General features: G+C 37.7%; 1 protein-coding gene across 3 annotated transcripts in view; it reads left to right on the top strand.

Moving 5' to 3' along the window:
• Positions 1-15018, top strand: part of GABRA5 (gamma-aminobutyric acid type A receptor subunit alpha5) — a 117462-nt gene that overhangs the window by 301 nt on the left and 102143 nt on the right. Inside the window, exons 1-3 of one of the 3 annotated variants that reach the window (XM_069072945.1) lie at positions 24-118; positions 2799-2957; positions 10875-10996. In XM_069072945.1, the coding sequence (XP_068929046.1) occupies positions 2872-2957; positions 10875-10996 (208 nt within the window). In that variant the 5' untranslated portion in view covers positions 24-118; positions 2799-2871. The other 2 variants (XM_069072944.1, XM_069072946.1) reach the window with 2 other exon arrangements.

Below are 15018 nucleotides of genomic sequence, written 5' to 3'. Positions count from 1 at the left end.
GGGGGGGGGGGGGGGGGGGGGGGGGGGGGGGGAGAGAGAGAAATCTGCAAGAGGGAAGCAGTGCATCCTGGAAGGAGGAGCTGAGGAGGGAGCCGCTGGGATCCAAGGCAGAGAGCGGGTGAGCGTGCCCTCCCTCCATCCCGTTCCACTTGGGAAAGCGGTGGGAACTTCAAGAGATTCAGTATGTGGTGGTGACAACTGAGACATCTGCACCAGGCAGCTCGGGTTGGGGAGCAGAAGGGTACGGGGCGGGAAACGGGAGAGAAAGGCATTTGCAGAACATCTACTAACCTCTCTTCCCATGTCCGGCGCAGTTGGTAAGCTGGGCGGCGAAGTGGGGGGCTCAGGGTGGGGGAGACACTGAAAGGGGGGCGGGGGAGGATACGATTCAACCCTATGGGGAAGAGATGAGAGGGGTGACGAGGCTGGGGAAGGGAACCGGAAGGAGGGGGGTTCTCAACCTCCTTCTCAGGGGAGCAAATGACCCTTTGGGACAGGGACAAGAGCCCGGTCACTGCTGGCTGAAGTGTTTTTGAATGGGAAGAGACAGACCCCAGACAGAGGGAACAATGTGTCGCCTTTCCTACTGGGAAGTGCCTACAGCCTGGAGCAGAGCAGAATCTGGTAGAGGGAGAAGGGAATTGACAGAAGGGAGGAAGCCGGTGCCAGGGAGAGCCCGGGAAGAGCGCAAACTTTGCCTATCCAGACTCTGTGGGGTAAATTAGATCCCCGAGATGGGAGGGTAAGCATGGAAAAAGGATAGGACAGGGGATAGACAGCGCAGCCTGCACTGAATGAGGAGGTAAAGCTGTCGGATTGCTACCGAGGTGCGGTGCCGCTTCCAAAAGGCTTGCTTTTTGCCCACCTCCTTCCACCCAGAGACCGAAGCTGCAGAGGGAGAAAAGACTGGGAGGGGTCCTGTTAGGAGGGGTTGTGGATCTTGGAAATACCGATCTTATCTAGCTCCCCCACCCGCACCCGCACCCCGCCTCCAGTGCCCTTGATGTTTAAAGTGCTGAGGGTAGAGGTGTATTTAGCGTGCTAAGGGCTATGGCCAAGAACTGCCCGTTTTGTCTTTTGTATACCTCCAAAAGCTTAGCCCGTAGTATGCGCTTATTGAATTTGTCAGCCTCCCTCTTTCCCTTCCCCTACCCTCCCTTCCGGGCGCCTAGGTAAGTTTTCCCCTTTTTGGCATGCTTGCTTTTTAAGAGTTGAGGCTGGGAGGCTGGGGCTAGGTGCAGCCTGGTGTATTGCAGTGCGATTCCAAAGGGGAAGCTAAGCACGGATCAATTGGCAGAGGCTTTGACTGTGGAGCCTCTATCCGCCCTTTGCACATTGGTGAGACCCGAGATTTGCAAGGAGGGAAACCTATGGGTAAATAACATTGAGTCATTCAGTGAGATACAGAGGAAAAGGGAGACCTGGAACAAGGTAGGGAACGGGGAAGGGAAGCGAGAAAAAAAAGCAAGGTGAGGGAGAATCCAAAGGTGGGCCAGATTATCTGAAGATGAGTGAAATTCCGCCGGGAGGGAAAACCAGGGGTCGAGTTAGCAACAAGAGAAGGCTGGAGTGGATACAGTGCTCCGACTCCGCAATCCTCCTCCCGCTTCCCTCCCACTTCCACACGCCCTGGCACACACAAGGATGGTGTTCCCGGCTAGAGAGCTTACGCAGCGATGTGGAGACCCCCTCGGGCACCCTACCTCTTTTCTTTTAGCACCTAGGGCACAGGATGCTGGGAGAGAAAGACCGCCCCCCCCCCTTTTTTTTTGGCTCCTTCACATCACCTCTCCTTCCCTGGATATTATATATATGCCTGGTTATATGCCAGTTACAGGGGGACCCAAAGACGAAAAGGCAGGGTGTAGGCGACCTCTGACTCTGGAGACCTTATGCATTGAAATCCTCCTTGGGGTAGGCACTAGAAAGTATTTTTAGCATTTTAGGTTAAAAGTCTTTATTGTGGTCCTTCACTTGGGGGAATTGTCATCAATGCTTCTCTGGAACAAAGTCCAATGAAAGCAGGCAGGCTGCATGTATGTGCAGATGTGTGTGGATTTGGATTGCACGAAGAAAAAGCACATTGCTTGGATCAGGGTCTTTAACCACGAGAAAAAGGAGAGCTACGGCCTCCTATTCTTTAACACTTTAATTAGAGATCAGACCAGAGCCGAGACAAAGATTTCTCCAAAATATTATAATTACTAGGTTATTTAGTCACTGAGGCAGCCATCCAAGAAAGTGGCAACCTTTCTAATAAGCAGTTATTATATTATAGTAATCCTTCTCCTTAGAATGTTCCCAAAAAGTGACCTTTGTCCTCTTTCCCCAAAATTTCTCCTGACCCCTTGCAGTAAAAGGAGTAAGCTGGCTTTGAACACTGAGGGGAAAAATCAGGTACTAAGAGATACATAAATCACTTCCTCAGAAAAAACCCTACTTATTTAATATAGGATCATTTAGATGATTATTCCTTGAACAAAGAGATAACAAAGGATAAAATGAAATATTTGGGTTAATGGTTTAAAAATCAAAAGCATGATTCTGCATTTTATGTTTAAGTGAAAAAAAAACAAAGCATTACGCTAATTTATTTGTACTGTATTTTATTGCCTTCTGAAAATGAAAGTCATGAGGGAGGGAGTATGGAACTGTACTTGTATAATAACACCAAAATGTATCCTAATGTTTCTTTATTTATGAATAGTTAAAAAATGAATCTTTGCATGGTTTGGTTCCAAGCTGTTTATCACCAAGACATTCATGGGCATATGTTCTTTTCTTTTTACTCATTCCAGCCTAAGGATAAAGGTGGAAAAGAACATTTTTTTCCCCAAAATTCAACCACTTCACTTATTATTCTTATTGGGAATGGACAATGGAATGTTTTCTAGCTTTGTCATGATCAAAAACCTCCTCCTCTTTTGCATTTCCATGAATTTAGCCAGTCACTTTGGGTAAGTCATCTATTTTTTCCAATTATTATGTTTTATAACAACAACAAACATGTTCAGTTAAAGATTTTGTTCAATGGATCAAAGATATAGAACTAGGAGGGATGTTATAGGTCCTTTAACTTAGCCTTCTGGTTTTAGCGAGGAGAAAAATGAATTTTAGATAAATCATTAAATTATTAAAGGTCTTCTTGGTGCAGAGCTGAGATTTGAACCCATGTTTTCTGACTTCAAATTCAGTGCACTGAAGGTTTAATCCGGACTTCTTTGCCCATCTAGATATCCTTGTACCCTCAGTGTCCTAGTGGCTAGAAATAGCATTAAATGAAACTTTCTTTGAAAGGTGCACCACCTGAAGTGAGTCAGAGAAAAGAGGCCTAGGGTGGAGAGTATTGGTGAATTTAGAACTTAGGAATGGAAGCAATTTGGTTCAAAATCAGCAGCGCTTCTTCCTATTCAGGTTAAATGATATATTCAGAGGTTTAATTCTCATTTGCAAAATTTTTTGTTAGAAGATAAGGTTCATAAAATTTGATAGCTATTGTTCTCTCATTCACAATAGTTTATGAAACACGTAGTATCATTTGAAGGTTGTGATTGACTGCTTATGACATTGAAAAGTTGTGCCAAATATACTCAGTAATCTTGGATTTGTGTCCACTTTGAATGTCTGATAAGTCACCTTGAAGTCTTACATGATAAAGGATTCCTTGCATTGTGTTTTTATGTTTTGGTCTTTTCTAGGATTCATGAGCATTCTAAACTATGTTTTCCACACCAATGACATTTTCATCATTCCAGGGAAACTTTTTCTTTTCCCACAGAAACCTTTGCACCTTTGCTGTGTTGTTCAGACCAATAAGGAGAGTAATTCTTAGCAATCGTGAGATGAAATTAAAATAAAGGAATTAAAGAGAGTATCATGGAAAGCTTCCAAAACTTTAGAGTTATTAGACCAAAGAATTGTCTTCTGAGGTGAACTCTTCTAAAAGTAAAATGGAAAGAGAAGTTGAGAACTTTACGGTAGGAAATGATTCTGACCCCTTGTGCAATGATAGATTATTTTCCACAATATCTCCCAATCTACTCTAATTTAGCCTAGCATCCTGAAATCCATATTGTTTTCAGTTCAACAAATTAGTGTTCCTCAGAAATTTGCAATAGGCTTTTGGAATACATACTAATGGTTTTTAGAATTTATTGTAAACAACTATTCTGTGGAAGTTACACACACACACACACACATATCTTAATGCTATAGAAGTTATTTCTAGCAGTAGATCTTATTTTTCAACCTGTGTTTTTCCTTTTTTCTTTTTTTCTTTCTTCCCCTTGTATATACCCTGGGAATATATCACCATAGATTCAACATCACCTCTCAAAAGTATTTTTAAAACCCTAAATCCATTTTTTAAATCCTACAGAAGGCCAAACAACTAAATAGCAATCAGGAGTTTGAGTGGGTCTGTTGAAAATCTTATAATTTCCCAGGCAGCTTAACAATATAGAGAGAATGATACCCAATTAATGAAGAAAATATACACTTTAATATTTACTCTCTTGTTTTCTTCAGGGAACAGCTTAAGTAAGAGTAGTCATATTTAGTAAAATTAAGTATCAACAAAGGAGCATAGATTTAATAGAGGAAGGGACCTTGGAGGCCATTTCGTCCAGTCCCATCATTTTACAGAGGCTCCTAGCTAGAGTGCTAGACCTAGAGTCAGGAACACCTTAGCTCAAATCCTACCTCAGACACTTACAAGCTGTGTGACCCTGGGCAAGTCATTTCAATTTCATCTTACATTCCTCATGTGTAAAATGGGGCTGACTTCCTGTGGGATCCAATTAGATACTATTTGTAAAGCGCTTTACATATTTTACCATGCTACATCAATTCTCTTGTTGTCATTATTATCCGTTACATGAGGAGACTGAAGGTCAATAAACTCTAACTTGACCAAAAGTGCATGTGTAGTAAATGGCAGAGTCAAGATTTGAACTGAAGGCCTCCAACTCCAAATCCAGTAGTCTTTCTACCATTATAATTCATTATCCATCAGTCCCTTCAAATGATTTTAGATTAATTCACTCATTCATTAAGTGTCTATTATATGCAAGGCAATATTAAGCCTTGAAGATGTAAAGGTGAAAAATTGCAATCTTGTTCAATAAGGAACATACAGCTTAATTAGAGATGGATAATATCTACAAAAATAACTGTGATATGGAGTACCCTGTGAAGCCTTGAAGGGTGTGGTGGGGTGTGGATAATGGAAAGAAAATCAGAGACTCAGGTGCAGAGCTCCAGGAAAATCTGAGGAGGGAGTGATCACTTATACCCGAGAGAATCAGAAAAGGAAAGTTCTATGGGAAGATTGTACTCATACTGGGCTTTGAAAGCAAAGGAGAATTTCAACAGACAGAGAGAGATAAGGAGGGAATGAGCTCTATAGGGGTATTCCCCTTGTGAACATAGAGACACTGAAGTCCTTACTAGGAGAGAAGGGAACAAATAGTAAGTAGTTCATCGTAGCTAGAATATAGCCTGGATAGAGGATTCATGTAAAAAGCTAGAAGGATGTGTTTTAACCAGATCCTGGTGACCCTTACAACCAGGTTAAGCAATTTTTATCATTCCCTTTAACCAACTGAGAACCAACAGCGTCTTTTAAAGAAAGGGGAAAATGACACTCAACATTGTTATTGTTGAATTGTTTTTCAGTTTTGTATGGCTCTTCATACCTCCACTTAGGGCTTTCTTAGCAAAGATTGCTGGAGTGCTTTGCTATTTCCTTCTCTACCTCATTTAACAGATGAGGAAACCGAGGCAAACAGGGTTAAGTGACTTGCCCAGGGTCACAAAGCTAGGAAATGTCTGAGGCCCCCAAAATGAATTCATGAAGATGAGTCTCCAGGTCTAGCAATCTATCCTTGAGCCACCTAGACCCTCTGCATCAGGCAGTTCTTTTAGCAGCAGTGTGAAGGATGGATGGAAAATGGTAGAGACTGCTGGGTAGGAGAAAGTAACCGAGTTCTGAACTGTGATGCCCATGTGAATGAAAAGATGAGGACAAATGATAACTATGTTGTGAGGATAGAAGCAACAGGGTTTCCCAGTTGTTTTGATGTGGTGGTTTAGGATAAAGAAAAAGAAGAATCAAAATTGATTCCACAGTTTGGAGCTGGTAGTGCCATCAACAGAGATAGAGAAGTTTTAAATACAAGGCTTAAATGCCAAACTTTAAATACCAGTTTGGAAGGAGGGAAAAGATATATATGACACACTCTTGGTAATATTACCTTACTTTATATAGTACATTTAACTTTTCAATGATTTTGCCTTGCAAAGTGTGACATCTGGGCTCTACATTGGGCTCTGCCACTGACTATATTTTTGATCTTGGACAAGTCATTTAAAATTTGTGAATCTTAGTTCTCTCATGGGTAAAAGAAGAGAATTGAACTCAAGAATCTTTAAGATTTCTTCCAGCTCTAAATTAAAATGAATGTGGTTCTGCCAACCTCTGCTCTTCATATAGGCTCTGTAAACCAGACAGAATTACCTGCCCTCCCCCCACCTTTTATAGAGGATGTCACTGAGGCATATGGCAGTGTAGTGCCTTGTTGAACATCATAAAACTAATTAATGATAGAGATGAAATAAGTAGGCATGTTTAGTGAATGTGTCATTAATTCTTTATATTATTCTACCTTGCCAGGCTTTGGTAGAATAAATATATTGCGTGTAATATATATCTCAAGCATATTTTTTTCTGATATAGTCCTAATAACGATGGCAATTCCTTAACATTACAAATTCCAGTTTTCTCCCTCACTTTTGGACAAGCACTTTGAATTCTTAAATAAGACTAGTATATTCATTTATTTAGATGGGCCACTAAAATAGTAGCCAAGTAGTCATTAGGGAAATATTCTAAGCCCCAGGAATCAAAAGACTAAGAGTTTATATGTTGACCTATAATACATATATCCAATGTAACAAATACTAAACACCTACCTATATTTTAGCTAATACATGGGTATATTTAGCAAATATATAGATACTTCTGTGTATGTCTATATTTATGTATGTATACATATATGCATAAACATATGCTCATTTTACACACACATATACTTATTTTCATATATAATTAATGTCAAAATCAATTAGTTTGTTGACTGGCTCCTGATCAACAATTATTTAGGAAGTGAGCATTCTAAGTGAGGGTTATAGTTAGGCTTAAGAAACTCTCTTTTCCCTGAAGCATTTTGGTCGTCAGTCATTTCTTTGTTTGGGAGATTAACTGTCTAATCATAAATTATCCAGGTTAAGTTTCATGTTTCATTTTTTACATATGTTACATATTTTTACATGTTAATCTGGAGAGTCTTCATCAGTCATATCAGTCATATTCAGTAGTTTCCACTGTTTTCATATTTCAAAGAAATATATAAGAATATATAAAATATAAGAAAAATAATCAAGTCTAAGATGACCTATGACTCTATCCAGTATTTCTCACTGTTAATATTTCCACAGCCTTCCTTCCATCATTCCCTTTGGTGCTTCTTCCATAAGAATATCAAACTTCATTCCTGTAATCTTTCCATGTTTTCACAGAAGGTTTTAGAAGCTAATGCAGGGATTAATCACCTGTATTATTTCACAAGTATTTTATAACTTCAAAATGACATTTTTAGTACACACAAATCTAAGATACATAAATATGAAATTTTGGGAACTAGAGCTTTGTTCTCATCTCAGCTGGAAGGGAAAAAAGTACAGGATGCTAAGCAACATCATTGTCTATAGTCCATGCATTAGCCTAGCAAAATTCTAATTGGAACATTCCCAGAAGTTTTAACATAAGGTAAAACTTTTTAGACCATAGAAATGGTTTAAAAAATAACCTACTAAGTCAAAGGTAGTGATTGCATTCTGCCTTGGTGGAAGGAACACATACCAAAGACATAAAGGAACCCTGAAGTATCACAAAACAATGTAATATATTCCTACATATAGAATTGTGTAGAAACAGGATTTCTTTTTTTAAAGGAAGTTAATGTAGTAAAAAAAATAGCATAAATCATCTTGTTTATCCATTAGAAAAGAAGCTTGGGGAATTTTAATATTGAAACTTTTTAATCTGAATGTAGGGAATTTATATTCTTCACTTAAAGCTTGAGTAATTTTCTAAATTATGTCTTGAATAAAATGAGTTCTACCAGTGTCTTAAAGCATTTCAAGGTCATATTCAACCATGGTATTTACTTCAGGGGCCAAGTTTATTCAACAATGAGAGTGCTTATAACTCTGAATATCACCTTTATTGCAAAATGAAAGTATCTGAATAACTTGGAAATTAATATAGTTCTGTAGAAAAAGCAGGAACTGAGCAGTCAAATGATCTAGTTACTGGTTCCTGTACTGGTCTGACTATGTGATCTTGGAAAAGTCATTTTATGTTCCTGTGATTCATTTTTTTTAAATTTGTAAAACGTGAAAGATAATTCCTTCCATATCAATATCACAAGTACAGAGTGTGGGACAAAGGAATATAGAACCACTTAGTATCTGAATGAGCCACTAGAAAAAGATTTTTGGATTCATTTGATGTAGATGATTATGGAGGGAAGGGGTTGGAAAAAAGTGACAAGATGTGGTCACAGAGAGGTATATTACATTGTCTTATTAAAATTAAGAGAGAATGAGGAAGAACAAAGACTGACAGTCAGTCTAAGAATAAAGACTTTCCCCCAAATAATAAAGATGTTGAAACTCACACTTCTGGAAAAGAATTAAGAAAACTAGCTAAAAGAGAGAAAAGCATTATAGAAATAAGGAGAGAGAAACAGGATGAAGTAAAGCAATGATCTTCTAAAACCTTAAGTTAATAAAAAATTGATATGAACTATGTGTAGAAATTTATTTTTTGCTCTTAGAAAAAGGATTGGAAATATGAAAAATACATGAAAATGTCATAAAACAATATGATGATAAATTAAAGTAAGAGATATGATGACAGCTATGATTTCTCCTGCCTTTTCATCACCCGACAAATTCCAAGTCTATTTCTGTTCCTGGAACAGACCTTAATTTTTCTTAAAATCCTTCTTAATTTATTTGATAGATGTTTGAATATTCTTTATATAATAAGTTGCTTTTTTACCTTTAGTTAAACAGTGCCTAAGAATCTTGGTTTTGAGTTTGTTGTATGAATATGTCTTATATAAGTACATGCACACACATGTGCATGCACACATACACACATGCAGAAAAGCTTTCACCAAGCCATCAAATTTATGAAAGTTAAATTGAAAAAAGGGGGGTTAAAAGACTGTCATAAATTTGAGGGGTTGGTATAATTTGAAGTTTTATCATGAAAATTAAAAATAAAATAAAGGGAAACAGCACAGAAAAAAAAATAAAGTGTAGAGTCAATCTGTCAACCTGAGTCATCTCTGTGCACTTAAGGAAAAAGAAAACACCTAATTTAAAGCTTAATCCATCCTACGGAGTTAATAATTAGGGAAACAATAAAGCTAATGGAAGAAAATAATTCCTAAGTGTATGCCTTATCAAGAAGAAGTTAGGAACATTCTTCATGTCAATAGGCAGTTAGTTAAACATAGCATGACAACTACTCAGCGTGACACTATGGGAGTGAAGTTACATCTCTATCTGCCAGCTTCATCTGGCAATCTATTGAACAATGAGTCAGAACAAGCAAGAGAAAAGGAATGTGTGCTTCCTATTTGAAAAAGAAAAAAAAGGTTAAACTATATGATATGCATTTCTTAATTAGTTTGAAATTTAAAAGGCAAGAGATCACCTAAAATCATCTTTTTTTCAAAGCTCCTAATGGAATTACTGATATTTACAAAGGTCATTATACTTGTCATATATTTAGGAAACTGATTAACAAAAAATAGGAAAGGAGAATCAATGAAACTCCTAACTTTGACTTAACAATTTTATGAGTTAGAAACGTTTTCTCATCACCTTTGGAGTTCTTAAGACTTCTGTGGACCTTTCAGATCATTTGGGGATTTGCAAAGAAAATCCTGATTAGAAATCTACCATTCCATTGCCATTTCTCCCCGCAGCCCTGCTCCCCCCCCCCCCAAACACACACCTTAGCTCTTAACAAAGAATAAGGAAGAGGAGATACCAGAAGCATCACATTACTTTGTGTAGAGTCAAAGCATTAAGAGTATTAAAAGTGGTTAATTCTTGACATTCAATCTCTAGTCTTCAGTTATCAAAACTATTCACATTCTATTTAACCATTTAAGGTCATTTCAACAACTTTGTTGTAATTTGAAAATATTCTCTTGAGCAATTATATTATATATAGGGTTTTTTTAAATCATAGAATAGTATTCCAACCTCTGTATTCAAAGAAAAAAAAATGACACAGTTGGATAACTGGTTACATCAGCAAATTGGACATAGCCTGAAAGACCAAGAGTTTCAACCAACATGGGCCATGAGAACTTTTACCAGGGTTTACTCCTATGTACTTTGCCTGGCAGTTTCCTGGAAGGGAAAGTTATCACATCAAAATATACTTCTTCTCTTATAAGTTGTCAAGAATATTTCAGTAGCATTTGTCTTGTAAGGAGACCATGTAAATCTCAGAACAGACTTCTTACAGGAATAGTAATTTTGGGTCATAGAAGGTGAAGTTATCCAAGGTCTCCCTTTCAATTTGACCATTCAAAGTGGTATGGATTCTAAGATTCCCTAAAACAAGTCACTCTACATATGAGTTTAACTTTTCAGAATTATCTCATCAGAGTTTATATGCTATCTTCTTACTTCTTGGGTTATTTGCAAAGGAACTCATAGGAAATTAATTTTCTAGTTTTAATGGACCTTGCTTTAAAAAAAAAATTTTTTTTCTTCTTAAACAGCTATTCCCAGATGCCAACAAGTTCAGTGAAGGATGAGACCAATGATAACATCACAATATTTACCAGGATCCTGGATGGTCTCTTGGATGGATATGACAACAGACTGCGCCCAGGCCTTGGAGGTGGGTCTATGTTCCTTTCCTGAAGTGAGGTGAATACTGGCGACAATGAGTGCACCTCTTAAATGCAAGTGACTCTATGAAGAGGCTCCCTTTACATCCCTCAACAACCTCCCAGCCCCATTTTAGTAGATAAAGTAGCATAACAAGACATATTAGGACCAGCAATGGGCAATGACGTCCTTAATAAAAATGGTCACTTACCATGCTTTAACATTACAAAACTCTTGGTATATGTATTAACTGCTTTCTTTATGCAGTGGACAGTGTATTATTATCTTTTTTTAATATTTGTCTATGAATTCATTTTATTTTATTTTGCCTTTTGAAGAGCAATTGGGGTTAAGTAACGTGCCCAAGATTACACAGCTAGTTTTGTGTGTGTGTGTGCGTGTGTGTGTGTGTGTGTGTGTGTTAAGTCAGAAACCGAGCTCAGGGTCTCCTGACTCTGGGGCCGGTGCTTTGCTCACTGCACCACCTAGCCACCCATAAGTATTACTATCTTAAAAAAGCATTTTACATATCAGGAAATTGAGGATTATTAAGATTAAGTTAATAACCTAAGATCCCACAGATAATTGATGTGTTATCCAGGACTTAAATCCATTGATCTTGACATTATACTATATCTTTCCAGGGATGCACAAATCTTGCTTTCCATTTTCTGGGTCTTAATTGTTTTAGAGAAAATTTATTGATCGAGAAGAGCAATCGTCCCTAAGAAGTAATCTTGCCCAAACAGGATCCCCTTTTCTGGGGCACTTAAAGAAGGGCAAAAGTTTAGGTCAACCTGCTATGGAGGGATCTTTTACCAATTAACATTATACCCTCATTCCTTTGAAAATTTGCCTGGAAATCATTCACTATTAAGTGAATAACAAATAGGGAATAATAAATTTTCCATAGAATAGGACATTCAATATTATTGATGAAAAATGATTTACTAAGAAATTAAGAAAAAAACTAATAGGAATCTTAATTTCCTTTTATGTGGTTTGGATTTTGTTTACAAAGTTTACTTACCATTCAAATATTATCCAATGACAATTTATAAAATGCGTGAAAATGAGAAAATATAGGAGGAGAGAATTGGAGTTAGGTGAGATTATTAGCATTCCCAATAAAACCACTGATCTAAAAGATTTAATGATGCAAAAATTACTGAATTCCCTCTCTGAGTACAATATCAGTGAATTCCAAACATGCAAGTGTAGATATATTTATATGCACACATGCATACATATATGTATACACATGTTTGTGTGTTTTGTGCAAAGCATTATGCTGGACCCTGGGTGTAATATACAAAAGTTCAAGCATTGTTCCTACTTTCGAGGAGAATGAAATCTAGTTGAGGTAAGAAGATGTGCGTGTGTGGAGAATTAGCAACATAACGATATTAGGGAAAACATGATGATGAGCAGTAAGTGCTGTACATAGACTAACAATGTTGTCAGAGCATGGACTTTAGAGAGCACATGTGAGGGTGCAATAGAGAAATGAATTGCTCTTCACCGAATAGGTGCTCAGTAAATGACAGTGACGGGCGGCACGAGAACTATGCCATCAAACATGGGCAAGGAGTTCCAAAGGGTAAGGGGAGCAGAATGATCAGATAAGATTCTTTCCCTAACTATATGACAAATAATATTTTAACATATTTTTAAGGAATACCAAATGTGTTCCAAGTAAATGGAAATTCACCGAAGTCTTCCTATAAGATAGTTCTTTAGGGGCGGCCATGTAGCACAACCGGCTCCAGTGTCAGGATGACCTGGGGATCGAATCCGGGCTCAGACACTTAGCACCCACCCAGAAACACCTGGCCGTGTCACCTTGAGCAAGTTCCTTAACCCTGATGGCTTAAAAAAAAAGATAGCTCTTTAAAGTAAGGTCCTATTGCTGCTTCAGTAGTAATATAAAGCTGGACAGGATTGAATACAATTATATTAAATTATATTTTATAAACCATAAGATCCTAGGAGCCTCTTTTGAAAAGCAACATTTTTTAAAATTGCAGAACTATTAAAGAATTACATTTTGAGACATAGAGCTATTTTAAATCTCCAACTGTCTTTCAGACATCTTAAAATGGATACCCAATAGACATCTTAAATTCTCTAAGTCTAAAATAGAACTCATTATCTCTCCCCATAAACTTCCCCTTCCCCTACTTTCTCTATTACTATAGAGGGAAATACCGTCCCTCATGCTCCCAACCTAGGAGTCATCCCAGATTCTTCACTATGTCTCACCTCCCATATTCAATATGTTGCTAAGGGCTATTATTTTCACTTCTGCAACATCTCTCATATATACCTCCTTCTCTCCTTTGTCTCTGCCACAACTTTGGTGCGTGCCCTTCTCACCTCTTGCCTTGATTAGTATAATAGTCTGCTATAATAATATAATTATTATAATAACCTGCTAGTGGATTTGCCAGCCTCAAGTCTCTCCCCACTCCACTCTATTCAGTTACTGAAGTGATTTTCCTAAAGTGCAGGTCTGTTCATGTAACTCCCCTCCCCGAAAAGAAAAGTTCAGTGACTTCCCACTGCCTCAAGGACCATTTTTCATGTTCCAAGTCTTTTGTAACCTAGTTTCCTACTATTTTTCCAGTCTTCTTATATCTTACTCCCCAACAGAATCTCTTTGCTCCAATGATATTGACCTCCTGGCTGTTCCATAAAGAAGACACTCAATTTTGACTCGGCATTTTTTTCTGGCTGACCTCTATGTCTAGAACACTCTCTTCTGCTCTGACTACTGGTCACTTACTTTAAATTCCAGCTAAATTCTCAACTTCTAGAGGGAGTCTTCCCTAATGTCCCCTTAATTTCTGTGCATTCCCTCTGTTAATTATCACCTATATTCCTGTATATAACTTACTATATATGTGTGTGTGTGTGTGTTATCTACTCCATTAGACTGCAAACTCTTTGAGGGTAGAGACTATGTTTTGTCTCTTTTTGTATCCCCAGAACTTAGGACAACATCTAAAAAATAGGGTCTTAATAAATGTTAATTGATTAGTTGAATATATTAGTTCAATATTATGGAATCTTTTTAAAAAATCACATGTGCCTCCATTATAATTGTACTCCTATGTTTATTGTTTTTGGTGGGTGAATCTGGATTCTAAAGTGCTATGTTAGCAAAGATCAGGACTGTTTGTATTGAATAAACAGCATGTTCCTTGACAAAGGGTCAGGGTTTGGAGAGGCTTATGACTGGTAAGACTTGGGGTGGTGGCAATTTTTGGACCAAAACTACCCTGAAAGTCTATTGAGTTGTCAGAGTCACAATCTGCATTGTTGGAACATGGATCCACATTGAAGGAAGTACAGATCCTGAAAGAAATGAAGTATTTAAAACCTGACCTGATATTAAGAGTTCTGTAGCTTTCAAAGCACTTTTATATGCATTATTTTATTTTCTTGCTACCATCTTTATGAGATAAGAAGGGCAGATGTGTTTATCCTTACCAGACAAATTTAGAAACTGAGGCTCTGAGAGATTAAGTGACTTGGCCAAGATCACATAATTTATTAGAAATGAAATAACAGCATGGACCCAGATCTTGTGACTCCAAATCTAGTGATCTTTCCATTACAACCAAGCTAGCTTTTGTGGTTAATTCTTCAATGTTGCTTTAATATTCATAGTAACTGGGTGACAGTTAATGGGAAAAATAAGAATGTTGTGTTTTCACATATAAACCCCCTTTTCTACTCTACTTTTTATATGGAAATTTTCTGTCTCTCTCCATCTTTCTCTCTCCTTATTGGTCTGTCTCCATCTGCCTATCACTATTTGTCTTTTTTTCATTCTCTTTTCCTTCGTTCCTTCCTTCCTTCGTTCCTTCCTTCCTTCCTTCCTTCCTTCCTCTCTTTTTCATTCTGGAAAATCCTGGAAGAAATGAAGTATTTAAAAACTGATCTGATCTTTTTCACCTCTCTCTCTCTCTGTCTCTCTCTGTCTCTCTCTCTCTCTCTCTCTCTGTCTCTCTCTCTCTCTCTCTCTCT

Source organism: Petaurus breviceps, unplaced genomic scaffold (assembly GCF_028583685.1).
Source record: "Petaurus breviceps papuanus isolate PSGF00001 unplaced genomic scaffold, PetGlider_PUasm1.0 90849, whole genome shotgun sequence".
In the NCBI taxonomy this organism is placed as follows: domain Eukaryota; kingdom Metazoa; phylum Chordata; class Mammalia; order Diprotodontia; family Petauridae; genus Petaurus; species Petaurus breviceps.
The sequence above is the reverse complement of the archived record's forward strand: the minus strand, read 5'-3'. Positions and strand labels throughout refer to the sequence as shown.